Below are 21,460 nucleotides of genomic sequence, written 5' to 3'. Positions count from 1 at the left end.
TAATACATGAGAGGCACAAACTCGTCGTCAGCATGAAAAAAACACACTGCAGCACATTCATTTTTTAAAGCAACTTCATTGACAAAAATATCTTAGTCTTAGCTTATTAACTGCTGTTTTTCTCTCTGTCGCTATATACAGTCTGTCTACAGAAAGTCCCTACTGTGAATGAATCACCATTATTAATAATCAATATGTCCTCAAGGCCATGGTGACGCTACCTCTAATAGCATGAACTATGTAATTTAATGCTGCAGGGACATGTTGCATGTTGTTTTATTGGGATCTGTAATAGGTATATCAGTGTCTGTCTAAAGTGACCTTTTTTTTGTTACTTCCCCTCTTTGATGTGTGTTGTCCTACTCGTCTCCTTCCCTTCTCTCCTTTTATCTCTGTCTCATTTATCCAGCGAGCGAGCCGTCCTTGAGGCGGTACAGCATTAAGCTGGTTGTTAACACAGGAGAAAATGGCGTTCAATGTCATGTCACTGTGTCGCAAAGCATGACAGAGCCGGGGCCCGGGCCATCGTCTCCAGGAAATAAATACATCGCCATTTTCCTTTTTAGTGTGTAATGGTCTGGATATTACATCTCCTGTGGGACATTATGGTCCATGTACAATAAATCCATTCTATAGAGTGTGCGTGTGAGTGTTTGTGTGTGCGCACGTGTGTGTAATGAGCGCGGCATGTGTATGTGTCTGCATATGTATGTACCGCGTAGGTGTGTTTGCGTACGTTTCTGTGGGGGGTTTACGTGCACAGTGTGAGGCAATTTGTCCCCTAAAGAGAAAGTGATCCACTATCTCTACACTTCGTCAGCTGGAAGCAGCCAGGCAGCTGTAAATCTCAATTACACAAACCCCTCCCTCCCTCCCTCCCTCCCTCTCCTCCCCTCCCTCCCTCTCCTCCCCCCTCTCCCTCTCCTCCCCCCTCTCCCTTGCCACAGGTGACAATGGACCAAATTGACTGCTGACTGTTCCAAGGCTTACCATTGACTTCTGGCTGAGTCTGAGAGGGCACGGCTACGTAGGGGTCCTCCCCTTTGTCTGAGCTCATGGGGGGGTCCTTCCGCTCCACCATGCGGCCCCGCCCCAGGGGGCCCTCGGCAGCCTCGGGTAGGGCCGAGGTGGGGAGTGAGAGGGTGTGGTGATGGTGGCGGTGGTGGTGGCCTGCCGGACACAATACAGGTTAGCCAACGCTCGAGGCAGACAGGGACAGGCTACAGTGCATGTGAGCACAGGCCAGCAGGGGTGCACGCACACACACACACACACACACACACACACATTTATTCCTCCTTTGAAGAATACACACAGACACAGATACACACACAACCAAGGACAGCTGCTAGGCTGTGTGCGGCAAAAAAGTGTTTCTCCCTGGTGACCCTGGGCAACTCATTAGCAAATGTATGTGTGTGTGTGTGTGTGTTTCCCAGGATACACAAGTTACTTTTTTTTCTGTCACTCTCTGCCTCTCTCTGCCTTACTCACTCTCTCCCCTCCTGTTCTGACTGACATGTCAAAGCTCCGTTGGGCCTGTCAGCAGAGCAGAGTACAATGGCATTGCTCCACATTCACCATAGGGTGCCTACCTTTGATATGAAGGACAAGAGACAAACTTTCTTTCCATTGATTCTGTTGAGAACTCTGCCTGTAAATTTTCTTCAACTGTAAAGCACTTCTAACTCTGTTTATGCTCTTCCTTACTTTCTTTTTTTAAGCTTTCTGTTACTTTGAATCTAACTTACCAATCAATTTTGTAGAAATGTTAATGCTGTTAAGTTAATTCATTACTTGGTTTTAAAGGTGAAACAAATAGTCGATTGAAAGAAACTTAAATGGCAACAATTTTTTTTTTAAATGGATCAATCATCAATTTTAAGTCCTTTTTCAAGTCAAATATTCTCCAGTTTCAGCTTCTTAACTGTTAAGATTTGCAGCTACTCATTGTCTCATGTGACATTTAACTGAATATCTTTGTGTTTTGGACTACACGTTAGGTTCTGGGGAAATGTGCTTGTGAAAAATGCAGATTTTTGTGACATTTTATAGACTAATTGATTAATTGAGAACATAATTTGCAGGATTATCAGAAACTAAAATAATTGTACTGTAATCCCAAATTTGTTTCTTCTATCCTCCTCTCTTGTCCCTCCTTCTCTTGTCTACTTCTCTCATATCCTCATAACCTCTCCACTTCTGTCTTATCCTCTTATTTCCCATTTATTCCCACTTTTCTTGTTTTAAACCAAAGATCTCCGAAATGTTTCATATCCGCACAAGGCCCTGGCTAGATCAATCATCAGAAATATGTCATTAACAGCTAATGAATTTTCTCTGATTTGATTCCTCCCTATAATTAAATTCCTTAATGGCTATATGAACTACTGGCCAATAGTTGGAGAGGGTATCATAACACAGCCAGGATGTTGCACTGATAATGAGACTATAACAAGAATAGCAAACGCAGGATCTCTCTCTGTGGAAATGCAACTGCTTTAACACCTTAAAGTGACAATCGCAACAATGTAGTCTTTCATCTGTGGATGATGGATCGTACCTATCTGCTCCCCGGCTATCACTGCACGTCTCCCAAACAAAGTGTGTTTTCCTGCATCCACCAGTCCCCTTTTTTCTTTTAAAAGCTTTGTCTGACTGTTTATTTTTGAACCATGTTAATCACATTAACATCCCACATGCTAACACTTAAGCCATCCTACACAATTTTCACAAGCTACATACTGTATTAAACATAATGTATTTAAGCACGTTAAAGAAAAAAAAAATCCACCCAAGATGAAGAGTGACAATACTCATCAACAGCCTCTGTAGAGCTCAAACTCCCAATTCCCATTTTGACACGCTCTCTCCACGGAGGAGGTGACAGCAATGTGTGTGTGTGTGTGTGTGTGTGTGTGTGTATGTGTGTGTGTATGTGTGCAGATGTGCGAGTGCCTTTTCAATATGTGTTTATGCTTGTGTTTGAAGAGGGGAAGGCATTTCAGGGGGCTAACGCTGATGCTGCTGGTAGACTACGCGCAATAGACACCCACACACAACACCACCCAGAGCCTCCTCCTCTGTGTGGCGTGGCAATCATTAAAATGATTTATTTAACTATTGGCCCAAGGCTGAGAGATTAGTGTGACAGGCCTATTTTATAATTCATTCCCCCACCGCCAGGGGAAGTGCAATTCAGGCAGATGACACACATAGAGAGAGAGCTCAGAGCCTCAGAGCTCCTCAACGGATCAGGGGGGAAAAAAAGCCCTAAACTGCCGACGGATGCACATCCCTCTCTTTCTACAGATTAAAAGAGAGGCGAGGATGTCTAGTCTGGAGTAGAGGAGAGGAGAATGAAGAGGGGGCATTTATCTTCAAATCCATATCAACCACCGACAGATAGACGGAGGAGCTGGGGCAATGGCTGAGACTTTGTTTGTGGGGTTGTAAACTGGGTGTTGTCTGTGTGTGTTTGTGTGTGTGCCTGAAAACACACAGCCAAGCCGGTGGGAGCATATTCAGCACTATAGGGGTGCACACCAACACAGATGCCTTTTTTCTGACCCTGGATCTCCAAAAGGAGGGAGAATCACAGTGGGGTACAGCCACAGGGGGGTGAGAGAGAGAGCTGGGCTTTCTGGAACGACTTCAAAATATCTATTCTTGTCATTCTGTATGGATCTGACTGTTTTGATCTGGCAGCTGCGAGGTATCGGTGTGTGTGTGTTTGTGTGTGTGTGTGTGTGTGTGTGTGTGTGTGAGTGAGTGAGAGAGAGAGAGAGAGAGAGAGAGAGAGAGGGAGAGAGAGAGAGAGAGAGAGAGAGAGTGAGGGAGATTAACTGAAAACCAAACTAATGCACTCTCCTTTTAGATAAAAACAAGGTGGATGTGTTTGCTATGGATAAGAGTGACATCTGTTTATCATTCTTTAAAAAGACTCGAATGATGAAAACGTTATCAGTGCGATTGTGATATTGCGGTGTGTGATTAGGAGAGTATTTGGGGGTAGAGGCCAGCACCAAAAATTTGCATATTTACATGAGCCATTTTCAGCAGAGAGTCTATGCCAAATGCACATGCTTGTTGGCAGTTGGCAGAAACATATCTGATCTTTCCTGACTCTAAACAGGCCGTTTAATTTCTCTCTCTTCCCCTCTGTTCACACATCTCCTGCTAAATGTGCACACTGAGGCATTTTTTCACCATCAAGGCCCTAAACCACCAACAACCAGATCCATCCAATTAGCGAAGCAAAGGTCAGGGCTAATCAATGATATTGCACAGGGGATGAAGAGGAATGGGCAGAACAAGGAGGGAGAGGATGTCTGATAGAATTAATAGAACCAGCATTAAAGACTTTTAATTCTACATGTTCTAATTCTACGTCCTTTATTCTAAACACCAAAGGGGCTGGATGACGGGAAACACTATGAGAAGTGAAATTGACCGACCATGCTTTAATGTTTCATTACCTTTGTAACTGGAGGGAATGTCTATCAAAAAGAAGGAGCGAAATGAATTCAGTTAAAACCATGAGTCATTAATAACCCGTCTTTACACATGTGGGAGGAGTTTTAATTTCCTTGAGAGGGGATGATTGATTGACTAGATGAAGAGGTGTGGCTGAAGTTAAAGAGTGAGGGGAGATGAAATGCAGAGCCTGTCTTTTATTTGATTGCCTCTACAGTATATGTGGGATACTTACCGTTCAGCGCCACAAAGGTGTCTGGAAGAAGAAGAAAAGAAATGAGGGGAAACGTGTTATTGCTTGCAGTAAAAAGAGCTTATGCTTTAACATGATCAAAAGCCATGACTTTTGAAGTAATTCAGAATCGACTGGCTGCTCGATATTCTCCTAACTTTGAATCAGACGTGATCTATAGCTTCTACAGCTAATGAAAGTTCAACGCTATGGCTTCCCTTCACTAAACATACTGATGAAATTCAAGGGAAAATGCACAGCCTTCATTTACTCTACGTAAACAGTCGAAATTTAAATGAAATGGACTGAGATAAGTGACTTGAGGTCAAATTGTTTTGAAGTTTCTCTTAAAATTGAGCAGCTCAGTATAATATCAACAGAGTATTACATTTGATGAATCCAAAATCTAAATCCAGACATGAAAAGATCAAATATACATTGTAGTGTAAAAGAGGCCTTTCAAGACCTTCTGGGCTGACTTGTTCTGTGTTTCAAGATGAGCACTGTGACTGCTCACAAGTCAAGTCAAATCCCTTCCTTGTGTCCCTGAATGATTGTGTTGTGTTTTTGTTGCGAATGGCAAGAAGGAACCCAGTCTTTGCCCAAGTGGACACAACACTTTATTGACCGGGGGACCAGAGAAACAGTGGGGGGATGACAGAAGAGGACGAGAGGGGAAAGGGACAGATGGATGGAAGAGGCTGAAAGAGAGGATTGTGAGGGTGGAACAGACGGGGGAGAAAAAGGTGACAGCAGCGAAGAAGGAAACGGAGGGCTGAGAGAAGAGGGAGACTGAGTTAACAGAGAAGAGAGGAATGGTAGGGGGTGGAGGGGGGTATAGAATAGAGGAGGAAAGATAAGAGTGAAGAGGGCCTGCTTACTTTGGCAGTCTCCCAGGCCATCTGTGTTACCATGCTCCACGTCCTGCTCAAAGGCTGATCTGCGGGGAACAGAGACATCATGGTCAGCGGCGGAAAGCAGGCCAGGCCATGCAGGCTCGCCACACCTAACAAAGTAACAAAGCTATAGGAAAGCTTACTACAAAAACACCAAACACAGCGTGCCCTATGCTTGCACACAGTGTAGGCTGCAGAGAGCCCTATACTGGAACAAAATCAAAGAAGGCCTAAAATCAGTGGTTATGAGGAATGCTGGCAGGCTTGTAAATCCATAGCTGGCAGAAGACTCATTGCCAAAAGTGTTGATATAAATAGAGTTATGTTGTACTTTGACTGTAATACAAACTTCATTTTATGTTGTATAGCTTTAAAGGAATGGTTCGACATTTTGGAGAATATGCTTTTTCACGTTCTTGCTGAGAGTTAGATGTTACCGTTCTCATGTCAGTATGATAAATAAGTAGCTACCGCCAGCAGCTGGTTAGCATGGCTTAGCACCAAGACTGGAAACAGGGTAAACAAAAAATCCACTTATCAGCACCTCTAAAAAGCACAAATTAACAAGGTCTATTTTGTGTGTTTAACCTGTACCAAAACCAAAGTGTAAAAACAACAATTTGTCGTTTTATGGGGGTCATGTGCTGGAATTCTGAGTAGTTGCCAGGCAACCAGCTGAGACTCAAAAAAGTTACTGGGCCTGGCCAAGAAATAGACAGACCCCATAAAACATAAACTTATTAATTAGTGAGCTTTAGAGATACTGCTAGGCAGATTGTATTACTGTTGGACAGAGCCAGGCTAGCTTTCCCCCCCCTTTCCAGTCTTTATGCTAAGCTAAGCTAACCTGCTGCTGGCTCCAGCTTCATATTTACTGTATAGATAAGAAAGTGGTATTGAGCTTGACAAGAAAAAAAACTGAAAACGTTTTTTATAAGAACTTATAGAAAATATAATATAAATATAATAATATAAAATAAAGTTTTTTTTTATTATTTTTTCCTATTTATAAGTATCTGGCCTCATCTAGGTCCAGTAGAGATATGAGGCTTTAGTCCCAATCACATGGGCGAAGACCAGGGCAGTGAGGGGTAACCATGCTTGAGGGCCATCATATGACACAGAGGGAGAGGGTGAGAAAGAGGGGGCTGAGAGAGTTTGAGATGTTATTTTCTGATGCAATCTGTACAGAGACCCGTTTTCTTCCTGAAAGACCACCAAGCAGGCAGTAAGGAGATCTGTGAAACAGAGCGGACCAACTGTCAACCAGGATCACAGTCACGCATGACAGCTTTTCACAATTCTCCTCAGCTCCCCCCCTTGCTAGTCCTGCTCCTCCTGCCTGTCCACCCTCTCATCTTCCTCACCCTCCACTGGTCACAATTATAGCATGAAGAAGAATGATTTTTCCAAAACAGCATCACCCACCCCTTATCCCCAGAATGGAAAGCATGAACCTGACAACAAGGACAGGAGAATTGTAGGAGGAAAATACAATTGATTTTCTGCTGTTCTGTTCTCAAATCAGAAACAATGTCTAAGCCATTTTTATCCATATTTATATGTTTGAGATTATTGAAAAATATAATGCATTCATTTACTATTCATCTTTTCCTCTGGTTTCACAGAACCTTAATTAGGACGGAGATGATTAATTTTGCCCTCTTGATAACTAACTTCCATTCAAAAGCAACCACAATAACAGCCACACAAACAACAACAATAACAGTGGCATCCCTTTTTTTCATATATGGGGGTACATTTAATCTGCTTATCTGATTTGCTTATCATACACAGTCATAATCACAAAGCAGACGCAGAGTTGCACAATTAAACCTGTCTGAGCACAAATGCCGTGCAAGCACTCCTGGTATCGGCCGGATTTTCCTCACAGACTTCGCCGCCTCGTCCCACCCTGCCATGAAATTTTGTTTGGCCTCTTTGACAACACCAAAACACTGGCAACCTTGTGATCATGGTTTCCATGGTTGATAATAACATTACAGACTATGGTGAAATTGTGTTGAGATGAAGATTATAAGGTTTTAAATCTCATTCGTCTCAAGATGAATTAACAATGAATATTCACACTACAGATGCAGCGTCTGGGCCGTACATGTACTTGGCACACATAAAAGTGAATGGTATGGTATGAACCCTTAGTTAAAGGGTTTAAGTCCCATAGCGGCTGCATTATTATAGCAACATAAGTACAATGTGTTCGAATGTGACACTACAGACGGTTCAGCTGAGGGTTAAGATCCCACTGCAACAGCTTGATGCATATTTAAATCTGATTCAAACTGCACTGTACATAACTGGAGGCAGCCTATGGCCACATTTTATCTTAGCTTGCGTCAAATGCGATTATTATGTGAGATGTGTGGTTATACTGAGGGGACTTGGTTGCTGAAATGCAGGTCAGGCATAATAGCATTAATTATTCATATCAGAAGTGAATGGGTGACCAGAGATCTAATATACTGTACATAGAGTGTAATGTACAGTAAGTATGCATAATGCTTCCTCAAAGTCGCCTATTCATTTTGATTTACAAAGAAAAACCTGCAGTAAACCCAGACTTTATTAATCAAGGTTTCAGTATATGTGTGTGCAAATTTAATCAGTGTAAGACCCCACCCCTGATCAAGACAAGAGTCAGGGCCAGTGGCTGCGGCAATGGCTTAAATAATTCACTAATGATTATTTATATGCTGATCTGTTGGCAGTGAAACACTCATGTACCTAGTTTACATAATGTCAACCATACAGAATTATGTGCGATAATGTGCATAAAGAGGGGGTGACTGGGGACCATATTGCAGGAGACCAGAGCGTGAGCTGTATATGGGCAGCAGGTATGAGAGGCATAACTCCACATGGGAAAGCTGGCACTCTCGCGTTGAGGCCAGATGGAAGAAGAAAGGAGGGGAGGCATGGTAGAGAGAAAGAATATGTCAAAGGAAAGATAGAAAAAGAAAGATGGCTAAAAAGCAACACGTAGACAGTGATAGGCAGGTACGAATATAGATAGGTTGCTGGTTAGGTAGACAAATAGACAGACAAGGAAGATGTGCTGCAACAGGGTTTTTTTTTTATCTTAATGAGGAAAAGAAAAAGTAAGAAAGGGAGACAGAAAGAGAAGTCTTCTCTGCTATTTGTATAAGCAAACATTGTTATTTAACACCAAAATGCCTCTGACTCTCCCCTCCCTCGTTTCACCCCTCCTTCTGTCCAGCCTGGCAAATGCTTTGAATAGCTCACCACGGACCAACAGATCCTACCGGGCCTAATCCCCCCCTTTCTCACTTAGAAATATTGTACAGTAAAGGAGGGAGGTCATCTGCCCTTTTAATGCCTCTGTGTCGTTTTCAGCTCCAAAGTGGAAACTCAATCAGAGTGGTCCACTGCAGCTTTACGGAATAATAATAGGATAGTTCTCTGTGTGTGTTTTTTCGAGGACAAGTTTTGTGTGTACTTGTGGGTATGTGTGCCTTTGGTGTATTGGCGTGCCAGACCAATCATTTTGCAGCAGGGGGATCAAATTCATTCAATGTCAAATAGCCACCGGAGCACTGGTCCTTTTGTTATGACTTCATCTGTAAAATGTTTTTCCCACCACAAAACTCCATATGCTGTTTGTTCAGAAAGCATAATCTGGTTCTGTGTCATAACTACAGCCGCAAATTATAGTTACCGCGACCATCGAGCTTTCCCCAGCCCTGCGTACCCAACCCCGAGCCTGGGGCAAACAACACTTTCCTTCCATTCATCCTTCCAATGGCCCTTTCAGCTGGAGGAAATTGCACTTACACACCATAAAATTAGAAAGATCACAGACACGACAAATCTTGAAAGGAATGCCACCAGGCATGACAGAGAGGGTGGGACACGGTTTTTAAAAAGTTGCTTAAAAACACAAGTGTGTCAGGCTTTTTAAAATCAACAACATCATTAATTACTTCTGTCAGCTGTACACATGCAAGTAACACAATGTTTTACTGTATTGTAACTGTAAGATATTTCACCATTAATGCAGACTTTAAGGAACAAACAGTGACTTTAGAAGCAACATAATGTAAAATTGATGATGAGGTATTGGGCCCTATTTTAACGATCAAAGCGCACGGCATGAAGCGCATGGTTCAAATGGGTTGTATTTCATTAATTCATAGGTGTGTTTTGGACGTAACTTGCAATAAACCAATCAGTGTCATCTCCCATTCCCTTTAAAAGCCATGCGCGTTTGTACCTTGGCGCATTGCTATTATAATGGCGGATTTGCTGTTAAAATAACAATGAAATGCTATGATATTGACTTTAGACCAGGTTTTTGTTGGTCAATGGCGCGATCACTTCCCACTGCCTCAAGAGATGGCAATACGCCAAGAATGCACCAGAACACACCTCCCTGTAAGACCATGGCCGCAAAGATGGGCGCGGGTGCATTTGCTATTTAAACGACTCGGGCGCTGGACGGGAAATTGACAACTGCATTGGTTTTAAACTAACAAAGACAATTGTGTCGAGCTTTGCGGGTGCAAGATAGGGCCCATTATCTTGATGAAACCCTCAATGTTCATATGTCTCTCTCCATGAATAAAGCCTATATAGTGATTGCGTCAACCAACATGTTACTTACTTGGTGTTGCCAACCACCTGTTTGCAGGCTCCTTCTGACACCCAACCACAGTATGGGTCTCTGGAGGCTATACAAGACCTGGATGTGACACACACACACACACACACACACACACACACACACACACACACACACACACACACACACACACACACACACACACACACCATCAGCCCCTCATCATATTGTAAACTGGAATAGTGTTGTCAAAACCAATTGGCAGTTTGTGAATGTATGATGAATTTGATGTGCATCAAACTTACTTCTTGCATCTTCCGTGTCTTTCACAGCGAGACAGCGGCACTTTAACCACACAGGAGGAAAAAGCGACCCACAAAGCGTGACTTTTGCTGTCTATCTGCATGCCGATGATGCGCTTGTCGTCCACACCATCTATACTGCACCTAGAAGAGAGGGAAAAGAAGGATACAACCTGGATTATTCAATAGTTCATTCAACTATCTGGTTATTTAGAGAAAAAAATATGTGTGAGGAGAGATGTAAAATGCAATAAAATAAGATTAAACAGTTCAAGAAGAAAAAGAGGAAGATTAAGATGTGGCAGAGAGAGAAACTGCGAGGTCAGGGAGAACAGAGATAATGCTGGACTCAAGAACACAGGGTCAGGAACAGAGTGGGAGATAAAGAGAGATAAAGAAAGGGATGATACAGATACGACAGATAAACAGACAGATGGGCACTATGAGCAGTCAGCAACAACACTGCACTTAACTGTAAAACCCACTAACACTAACATAACCCCCTCCTCCCACCCTACTCCACCAGTCTTCCATTCCTCCATCCCTGCTAGTTTTCTTTGTCTACTCGCCCCCTAGGAGTACTCACTCTAATCCCTCTGGGTGTGTCAAGCTTTTTGTCCCTTCTCTCCATCCATTCCCCTCTCCATCCCACCATCCAGCTTTCGGGATTTAATCTCCTCTTCGCACTGCTCTGGTCCCGCATTAACGCTCTCAATTAGGGCTTAGAGTCCATCTACACTGGGTAATGCACGACAATCGGGCCAGGCAGGCAGGGAAGCAGACGTGGGCAAAGTCACTTACTGTATGCGACTAAAGCCAGATGGCCAGCAGCCGACGAATGCTCGGCCCCAGCCATAGAGACAGAGAATCGAAGATACAGGGAGGAGGCAAGAAGAAGCCACAGCAACGGGAGAGGAGAGAAGGCAGGGCCTGCCCTTCATGGCCTCCATACAGCTTGTCACATGGCCGCATCATGTTGGATAACAAACAGTGGTAACCTTGAAAGCCCTCCTGTCAAGTCCTAGCTCTCCTTCACTTCTTCTTCTCAGCTGTCTAACACAACAACACACTCTCCGCTGTGCTTCTTTCCGTCTCTCCTCTCTGGGCCTCTCTCCTCTGTTCTTTCTCCCTCGTCTGTTTGTGCTGCCATTCGTTTCCCCTCATCTATTACCCCATAACTAAATATTTGCTTTGGCAGGGTCATAATGTGGCGGATTTTTCCTTATTCACTTCTACTCCAAATACACAACGATGCTTAACTTGACTACCCCACCGTACCCAGCTCACACGCACTCATGAACACACTCACATCCATACATGCACCAACAGCCGTGTAATGTATTAGCAAGAGATTCCAGGCTGGCTCTGAAGACAAACACAGACCTCTGTGAGTGTGTGTGTGTGTGTTTCTTTAATCAGCCAACATTTTGGAGTTGCTGGGCTCCACTGAGGTTGGGAACCACAGCGCTACATTATCCAGAGTCTGAGGGTCAATATCTTTAATTTAGTAGCTGTGGTTGGGCAGAGTGTAACCTGATAAAACTATTTTAAATGATAGAGTAGCCATCTGGCGTGCTGGCTTCACTACATAGCTTGGGTTGGGGGAATTGACTGGTTCTGATTGAGCTGGGTTGGTGGGTTGGCTGAGTCTGGAGATGGTTGGAAACAAAGTCACACACACACTCTCTCTATAACACGCAAATATGCAATAACTGACTTTCCCTTGTTTGTAGCAACTGTATCCATGTGTTTCTCTATTTCTATCCATCTGTCTCACACATACGCATGCACTGTACACAGAGCTACATACTTGTCAGGGTTGTAGACGTTGAGCTCCTCCAGAAAAAGGCTATCATTGAGGATACCGCTGTTCATGTTGGCCAGGAACTTGACAATGATGCCTTTCTCAGATCCCAGGAAGACCACTGTGTGGTTCTTATGGGGACCGGCCTCATTGTCCACCACAATGTGCGTCAGACGATACCTGGAAGAAGGAACACCAAGTGAAATAAATCAACCAATCAATCAGTCAATTGTCAGTTTGCCCATATTAAGAGCTTCAGATGGTGATGAAGGACACCTATGAACTCTATCCCAGTACAGTGCTCTTTCAAATGGACCCCATTCAATAACTTCTGAGATAAAAATTGCATCCATAAAAAGATACTAGCAACTAGAAAAAAAGAACAAAAAATAGGTGAATATAATTTCCCAAATAATAATTATATAATCAATCAATCAATCAATCACTTCCATCATTAATGGCAGATGTCTAAAAGAGAATAAGGAACAGCAGGAGATTACAGAGTCCTAATAATCTCATTAATTGATTGTTATTTCATTGGAAACTCAATCACATTGCCATAGGGCATGTCAGGTCATTATAAAAAGAAAAACATTATAAAAGCAACAGACAACAGTTACAAGTTCTACTTTCTTTTCTAATTGACAGCTGCTGATCACACAGTTTGGCTCAGCAGCAGGTGGATGAAACTCAATTTTCATTTCATTACTTACAATAATATATATATATTTTTAAACGTACCAAGTTGATTCAAGTTAGCAAATTAGACACCTGCCAGTCAGTGTGTTTTGGATTGGTGCCATATTGTGCTTGTGGGTGTTATTGATGACCAGATAACAAGAACAGGTTTTAAGAAATGCCTCTTGAGGCTATATACTTTTAGCGTCTGATTTCATTGCATCACAGATGACGGTATTTATCTCTCAATTACTTTGTAGATTCAGGGCCAAGGACCTCTTAAAGTTATCAAAAAGGTACATATCTGCACATCAGTGTGTTTTATGCAAATGCTTGTTTTCATGATTTTTTAATTGAAGGAGATGGGATTTAAAGATTAAAAATGAGAGCTTATCAGGAAATCTAGGAGGTCCACTTTTACCCTCATTGATGATTATTGACTGTTCTCTTTGTGAAAATGGGTGAAAAGGTCCCGAATTTATTTAGAATGTGATGAATGTCAATCTATCCACCATTAGCCCATTAAAACAACAAGGACAATCCTCTTATACCATCTCCCCTTCTGTTTTCTTTAAATATCTCTTAAAATGCTCTGTGTCACTGGCTTTATCCAATCAAAAATAACAGCAATCTGAAGGTCTATTGTGGTTTAGACCTATTCAAGCATAACAGAAGCTCCCAAGACTGTGTCAATGGGATTTGATCTTAGCGAAATAATACAATCTCAACGACTAACACATTCACTGTCTTTCCTATTCAGGATAATACAAATCTCAAGAGGGGTTCTTCAGAGTGCCCCCCCCCCCCTTCATTTAATTCATTGTGTCCAGCCATCTGAGGTCTCTGCCACAGCACAGCATGTCTCAGGACTGAAAAGCTTTTTTTAAATTTGTAGCTTTTGCTGGATATTGGGTTGTCCTCTCCAGGGTGTAACAAGAAATCAAACCCTATTACTGATTTTGTTTCCAGTTGACTTCAGCTCAAGAATGGTATTACAGTACATTAAGACTGTGACACATACTATAAAAGACCTCACTCCTCTTCCACCCTGTATGCCTTCATGATGCTTTTTGAGCTTACATAATGCTTTTAACTACTGCGTCTGACTTGAATGCAAGGCTCTGCTCACTGTGGTATCATTTCAAATCAAATGAAATAGTCTGATTGCTGATTATGTAACGACAGAAACAATGTGCTATTCATAATATAGTTGTATGATATAGTGCACTAATGGGAGTTGTAGGGATAACTTTGATGAAAGCTGTTCATATTCTGACTAAGCCAGCGCAGTATGTAGGTCATACCTCAGGAAAGTAGCAACATGATGTGATACGATGCAAATCATTTGTAAAACCTATGAAGAATTCTTTATGTAGCTCATCTTTAAAGTGATGTTACCACCACTGAGGCCTGTCAACGGTCTGCCAAGCAGTCTTAACCTTAAATCTTGAGCAATTCAGAACCATGTCCAAATTAAAAGCTAGATTTTTTACTTTTTACCAAATGCTCTGTCAGCTAGTTTTGCCTTGCAGATGGAATGGCGGTGTTCTTTTGTATTCCCCAAGAGGCTGGCTGAAATGTCTCTGTGTAGTGTAGAAGCCAGACAGACCTTTATGATCAAACAGCATCAGCCACAGTGCACTGGCTTTTAGGAAATGGGCTCAACTCCAGAAACTCAGACGAAAAGCCAACCCCAGGACAAAAACATTTTTTGAAATATCCTCAGAGGATTCAAACATGGTTGAAATAATTTTCTTAATAAGGGCTTATATGTGTATACATATGAAATGACCTAATACATAAAGACAAACATCAGTGAGAATTCCAATAGTTTACTCTGTCTTCATCACATCACTATGTGGTCACTCTGGGAGAAAAATAGTAAAGTGTAGATCAGTGTTTCCTCTACAGCGAAAATAGGTCAGTGGCTGGTTTGTGGTGGAGTACCACTGTGTTTTAATGAGCCTGACTCTCAGAGCAGCACTTCATGTAATTATTGTCCTGGGCTGAAGAGGCTCATAGACCTCTGATGACGAACGTCTTTGGAGTGTGTAATACTTACCGGACCATGGTCTTGAGGAACCAGGGCCTGTTGGCTATGGAGGGCACGGCCTCGTCCATCAGAGGATGCATTTTGATGAAGTTGAGTGTGTCGTCGGGGAACTCATTGGATACCTTGTACCTCTCCATGGATGGAGTGCCGGCACATGTGCCAGGCCTGCAAATGAAGAGGAGGAAGAAGAAGGCGATGAGGAGGAGGGATGAGGGAGTAGAAGGAGGAAAAAGAACTCTACATTGACGCTAATGGAATGAGCAATGTTTCACAGCCAGAGCTCCAATAGAAGACAGAAAGTTCTACTTCCCTAAAATCAATGAGAGTGCAGCCTTAAATTACTAAACTCTCATACCAAAAGGCTTTGGTCAGAGCAGAGGACACAAGATGTCTTCTTTTCTCTGGACTTGGGGTAAAGCACTGAGACATTCTATCTATCTGATCCTTTTACAGGGAATTGGTGAGCTGCTTGTAAAAGAGAAGCTGCTTTTGATAGCATATCCCCTTTGCAGGCATCTCACCTCTGAGTGCTTGTAAAATCCCTTTACTGTGTGGTCTTTGATACCCTGCCACACCACATAATCCACACCCGGTCCTAGAAATATTAGCCAGCTGGCCACTGAATGTCTGACACTTTCAAAGATATATGTGTGCACTCAAGAGAAATGTATATTCATCTTCCAGTAAAAAATATTTTTTAAAGTAGTGGTAGGCATGAGTATATCCAGGGAATCCAGTAATGAAGAAAAATCATTCAGCCATTCTGTGCATTCCTATATCTCTCTCTATCATGTCTACACAGGAAAAGGACAGCATTCCAAAGAAAAATGTAGTTAGGGTTAGTTTTTATAAAAACAGATGATGCTGCAAGAGAAAGTGAGGTGCATTAACTATTCAAGGGGCGCTCCCCCTCCAAATAAAGTATATTAAAATTCCTCTAAACAGATGAGTTCAAGTCAGCTGCTGCTAATGTTAAATTAACCTCCAAATTGATATTGTTAAATTAAGGGACAACATTTGCAGAACCATTTGTCACTGTAAAAAAAAGGGAGAGAGAGGAAGTAACAGCCAGTGCTATAACATTTTCTTTGCTGTAGCTACATTTATGTCAGCGGGCATTGGAGGCGGGGCGAGGCACATATCTTAGATTGCAGAATCTTTTGTAAATGATTCAGTATGAGAGCTCTACATGAGTCTGCTGTGGGGCAGCCCTAGGTTTGTTACAACTCTCGTTTGTTTGCTCAATAAGGTCTGGTGCACATGTATCTCGCATAAGAAGTTTTGATCTTTTGCAATCTACCTTGTTGAACATAAACAGGTAATTAAATGCTAATTGAGGCAATTCACACATATACACAGATGAATGCACAGAGTACAGTACAGGCTCTCTTTTGGTGAGGAACCGCCTTCTCAGCCATATGGGAACACACATACACACACACAACACCGGGTACCAACATTCTCGAGGCCCAATTGTATTTGTAATCTTGTTTTTGGAGATAGAAGAGCCTCTTGCTTAGTGGCAAAAAATGGGAGTTTGATAAGGTGGTGCTTTGTGAAGCACCCACCCATGTTATTTCTCATGTTTCATTTGCTGATACTGAGCCCTTCTTTGATGCAGCTGTTGGGTGGGAGATGAGTTTTTGGGTGTGTGAAGAGTGGGTGTTTTGTTTTGTTTTGAAGTACCGGTGTATGTAGTATTTCATATTGGAGACTATGTATCTGCCATCTAATTGTCTTTTTCATTTTTTACAACTGTTTAGGTTGCTATCAGCTCTTAGATCAAATTGTTACTAGTTGATATATTAGGGTACCCTGGATCATATGAATATAAATATATCAAGAACGTACAATGTCCATGTACAACTGCTGAATGGGGTACTGGCGGTCCAATTCAGGCACTGGTAGGGATGTATTGAAAAATGGGGTAAAAAATGTAAAAAATCATAATGTTTGTGTGTGTGTGTGTGTGTGTGTGTGTGTGTGTGTGTGTGTGCTGTGGTTAATTAACTGCTGTTGTACCTTGGCTTTGGAACCTTGTCTTCAGGAAAAGGCGTCCAGGTGGAGTCTGGGGATTTCTGCTCTTTGAAACGCCCTGTGAATGTGTTGGCCACCTCCGCCATGTCATAGGCACACACCGCTGAGCCTGGAATGCTGCCACGATAACACACACACACACACACACACACACAAAACGTCACGTAAACAATCCTCTCAACTGAACATATCAAAGAAACACCTTGCCAAGTTTGGACTATAACCAAGAGACAGAAACATGGATTTCCAATCCCCTTTCAGAAGAGGTTAAATCCCTCAAGGATGGCTCATTTTAGCTGTTGCATGTTTACACTGGGAGATACAGTCAAGTTTGCCATGCTGTCGAGGTATTCAAATTATTTATCCTCACTTCCCTCATGTATTCAAACATACATTGCAATTTCCTCCATTTATTTTGTAGCTTTGGCTAATTCTAGTAGCAATCATTCTTATTTCTGTATTGATTAGTGTGAATGCTATTATATCAGTGCAACTACTGCAGTGTTATTGCATTTAATAGTCTATGAGCTACAGTGTCGACACCTGCTAAGCCTCATGAGGACACACATCTCCCTCCAAGACTGGGTTTCCCCAAAAGCCTCGAAGCATCAAAGTTCATCACAAGTCCACTGTTGAGCAAGAATTACAGACAACTGATTATCTTATTACTGCCTTTTATTTAAGGGGGAAAAAACCCATCTTGTGATAGCAGCGGACTCACTGGCTTCTTTCTGTTTGTGTGGAATCAATGCATAACAGATTGCTGAGTCACTTTTCTATTTTTCATGCAGCTGCTCCTATAAATTAGAATTGGAACTAGGCATTCTTTATTCTTTTAGAAGAGAAATCTCTCTCAGCTGGCTGGATTTTCTGGCTGTTGCATCATGGGTTAAACTTATGTAGACATCGGGGAGACAGAATACACAAGGGCGGTATTATAGAGAGCAAAGTCAGAGAGTTGTTAATTTTTGGCTTAGCTACTGCATTACAGTAATTACCCACTGTATTGGATATGTTCAGAAAGTTAAACAGTCATATGTCTGTTTATATCAGGCTGCTTAAAAGACAGATAGAGGGTGAGCCAGCCAGCCAGCCAGTTAGACAGTGACTGGGCCAGGCAGCTTCACAGCCAGACAGACAATTAAATGACACAAACCCTGAGTGCTGCCTTCAGTCTGAACGTTCTCCCTCTTATTTCACCCCGTGACTATGAAATGGAAAATTAAAGCCAGGATCAAAACCGGCGCTTATAGAAATTTTCGGAGGCACTGCTTCATTGGGTTTTAATGTCCATTAACCATGCTCAATTGCATTGTCACAAGCAATTGTCTTATCTGCTAAAAAGCAGCCATAAAATGGAAAATTACAATATGTGCCAGCTATCAGCCAAGCTCTATGGCTTTGTGGTAATTTTCAATTTAGATAACAACTCACCCTGCCCATGAATATGAAAGCAGTTCTGAGTAGGAATTGTAAAAGGGGAAAATAAGATTAAACACCTGCATGTCAAAAGGGCACAAACTGTTTTGATAGAAGATGTAAATGTTGACCCAGTAGTCTCAGGAATTACATGTTGCCAAGAGGCACAGCAGGGGCACACGCTACTAACATTAACAAAGGTCAGACTGTCATAATGTTGATGAATTGAGGCATTTTAAAAAGCATTTTAAAGCGAGAAAGATGATTGAGTTGATACATGGAAAGTGCAAAACAGTTGTTGACAGACATGAACTCAATTGAGACAAGTGAAAAGAATATAGCTAAATAAAACAAGCTCAATAAATCACTTCCATCCGTTGCTACCTTCAAACCTCTTAAGGTGCAATACATGCTGCTGATTTCCTAACGCCTTATTTCGTTTCCTGTTCCTCAGGGTACCTGTTGTAAGGAGTGGAGAAGGTTGCCATCACTACGTCCCTCCCGTTGATGTGGATGACATCTGTCACTGCCTGCAGGATGTTGAAGTAGAAGTGGGAATCACCAGGAATGGAGCAGTTCAGGCGAGACTTGAGAAATGAGGTCCATTGCTTCTCTAGGACCCGTGGCGAGCCGCCTCGGTCGATCTTACAAACCCTGGCCACCCGAGGAAACACCACCTGACGGAGACACACAGAGTTGAAAAGTTACATTTGAATAGCTCGGGATTTTACATCAACAGTCCCTGTATGACTTCTGCAGTCTCAGTCTAACTGTTAAGCAGTCCATCAAAAGCGTATTCCACCGATTTAGCATTGCACTCCTATATCTTGTCGGACTCATGGACAGTTAAAAAACAGATCAAAATTGACGCAGCAGAACCAAAGATATCGTCTTTTTTATTCCATGCATTCTTCTTCCTTGTCAAACCTGGCACCTATATTACCCACAATGCAAATCGACAGCAGTTCAGTTGTAGATTTGAGTGTGTTGTGCTAGTAGCGGCTGCAAGCCTCAAGCAGAGATAAGGAGTGGACTATAGAAATCTGGGGATCTCACTGCTTTCCAACTCTACACCACAGAATTTCTTATACATTTTCAAACTTGTACAGTAGTCTTTTAACCACAAACAACATTACTTGAGGTAATTTGTTATATTTCGCGTAGCTCCCTCTGGAGCAGATAGTAAAGTTACTCCCCAAGACCTATAAACAGACTTTGATATGTACAATTTGAGTTACCCTTTTTTTAAGCCAGAAGTTGGTTTAACAAAACTGTGACCAATGCATTCACTTTTTTGACATTTTGGATATAACATTATTCTATATTTGCATCTGAAGATCCTCTTCTAGTTTTACATTGTAAGCTTAATAGCACCATTATTTCCTATATAAAAATTTTCAACACACACTTAACTCTAAATGTTTTATTTTATTAACAATATTTCCAACAACTGGACAAACTCCTACTTATAATGCAGATCATTTGATGTAATCGAAAGCTCCATAACAGCTACTAAATGTACCTGGAGGTGAGATTGTTTCTTCAACTGCTATTTCCAAAGTCAAGAATAAACTTTGAACTTCAAAGGATAAAAAATGTTTTCATTTGATTCCCAGCTGAACATACCATAGGCCCTCTTTGGTTGCTTGAATGACAAAAATCCTTGGGAGACACCACAGTGTCTTAATCCAACATTTCATCACTTCATAGCAAATTAAAGACACATAAAAGTAAATTGGTGTGTTAGATATGTTGTTAAAGTCAGCACCTGGCAACAGAAAATTTAAAATACAGCTTCAAATAGGAGCCGGCGGTGTAATTACATCTCTGCCGTAAGCTCACACAGTCAGTATTGTAATTAGTTGTTGTCACACTATACTTAACAGCAATAAATCTATCACTGACCTGAAATTGTGCACAAGAGTAAACAGTGGGAATGGGAGCGAACATGCATTTAAACCAGATCTCTACACACATAAGACTGCAGACAACCACACAAAAACACACCCTTACCCATGCGTATGTTACGACCAATGCAAAATGTGTCAAACACACACAACTACATGGGCCTGTTCACTGTGAGATTATAGTGCATTGAGATGACAGATAATGTATTACACAGAACATGTAAGAATGTGGTATTTCGTCCGCTTTACATATACCAGTTTCTCACATTTCTACTCGATAGCCGAACACTGGCTTATCTGTGTGTTACCTGCACACACACACACACACACACACACACACACACACACACACACACACACACACACACACACACACACACACACACAAATCTAGTCTTGTTAATTCACTTGTATAATGAAATATTTATCCGTCTGTATTTTCCAGATAACAATGTAACAGTCCAACATTAAAACTCAAGCAAACACAAACCTGCCACAGCAGATTGATCAATTTGCCACAAAGCACAAACGACTGCTTACATTGTCAGGGAAGGCCAATTTACTTTGTAATAATGAAGAGATATCATTCACTAAATGTTAAATTGCTCTCTGCACCATCAGTTCTACCACCACACACATAATTATACTGACATTGCTTTCAAAACACCCAGCAGATTGAGAGGCCTGATCTGTATTCGTGCTCTGTATAACACACGTTTGTCACTTCTGGCAGCGAATCCATTATTTCTGGGTTTCTCGTTACCTCCGCTCGGTTCTTGTTCCCTCTCTTTCTCACCCTCTCTTGTGTGTTTCCTTTAATTTATTACTGAAGAATACAAATTGAGCGATTCATTTCCATAACAGATTTTCTCCTACCTGGTATCAGATTAAACTCTCTCAGGGCAGAGTCCAAAACTGAATTGAGAAGATTAATAGAAAAATGTCACTCTTACTGTAATACCTTCTTCAACCATTCCTCTTATACTGCTAGTTTCCCAGACACACTTGGGTGGAATTCCTCTAAGAACACAGTAAGACAATAGGTCAAATGGGAGC

At 41.9% G+C, this 21,460-nt stretch overlaps 1 protein-coding gene across 3 annotated transcripts in view; it reads right to left on the bottom strand.

Moving 5' to 3' along the window:
* The window catches only part of sema6a (sema domain, transmembrane domain (TM), and cytoplasmic domain, (semaphorin) 6A), a 109,117-nt gene that overhangs the window by 12,832 nt on the left and 74,825 nt on the right, over nucleotides 1-21,460 (bottom strand). The window contains exons 10-19 of one of the 3 annotated variants that reach the window (XM_039803025.1): nucleotides 18,957-19,174; nucleotides 17,064-17,195; nucleotides 15,051-15,206; nucleotides 12,317-12,490; nucleotides 10,510-10,650; nucleotides 10,247-10,324; nucleotides 5,590-5,648; nucleotides 4,712-4,732; nucleotides 4,479-4,499; nucleotides 991-1,170 (exon numbers count right to left, since the gene is read on the bottom strand). In XM_039803025.1, the coding sequence (XP_039658959.1) occupies nucleotides 991-1,170; nucleotides 4,479-4,499; nucleotides 4,712-4,732; nucleotides 5,590-5,648; nucleotides 10,247-10,324; nucleotides 10,510-10,650; nucleotides 12,317-12,490; nucleotides 15,051-15,206; nucleotides 17,064-17,195; nucleotides 18,957-19,174 (1,180 nt within the window). The remainder of the gene's footprint in view (nucleotides 1-990; nucleotides 1,171-4,478; nucleotides 4,500-4,711; nucleotides 4,733-5,589; nucleotides 5,649-10,246; nucleotides 10,325-10,509; nucleotides 10,651-12,316; nucleotides 12,491-15,050; nucleotides 15,207-17,063; nucleotides 17,196-18,956; nucleotides 19,175-21,460) is intronic. The other 2 variants (XM_039803026.1, XM_039803027.1) reach the window with 2 other exon arrangements.

The sequence above is a fragment of the Perca fluviatilis genome, chromosome 6 (genome assembly GCF_010015445.1).
Source record: "Perca fluviatilis chromosome 6, GENO_Pfluv_1.0, whole genome shotgun sequence".
In the NCBI taxonomy this organism is placed as follows: domain Eukaryota; kingdom Metazoa; phylum Chordata; class Actinopteri; order Perciformes; family Percidae; genus Perca; species Perca fluviatilis.
This window is presented reverse-complemented; position numbering and strand designations above follow the sequence as displayed.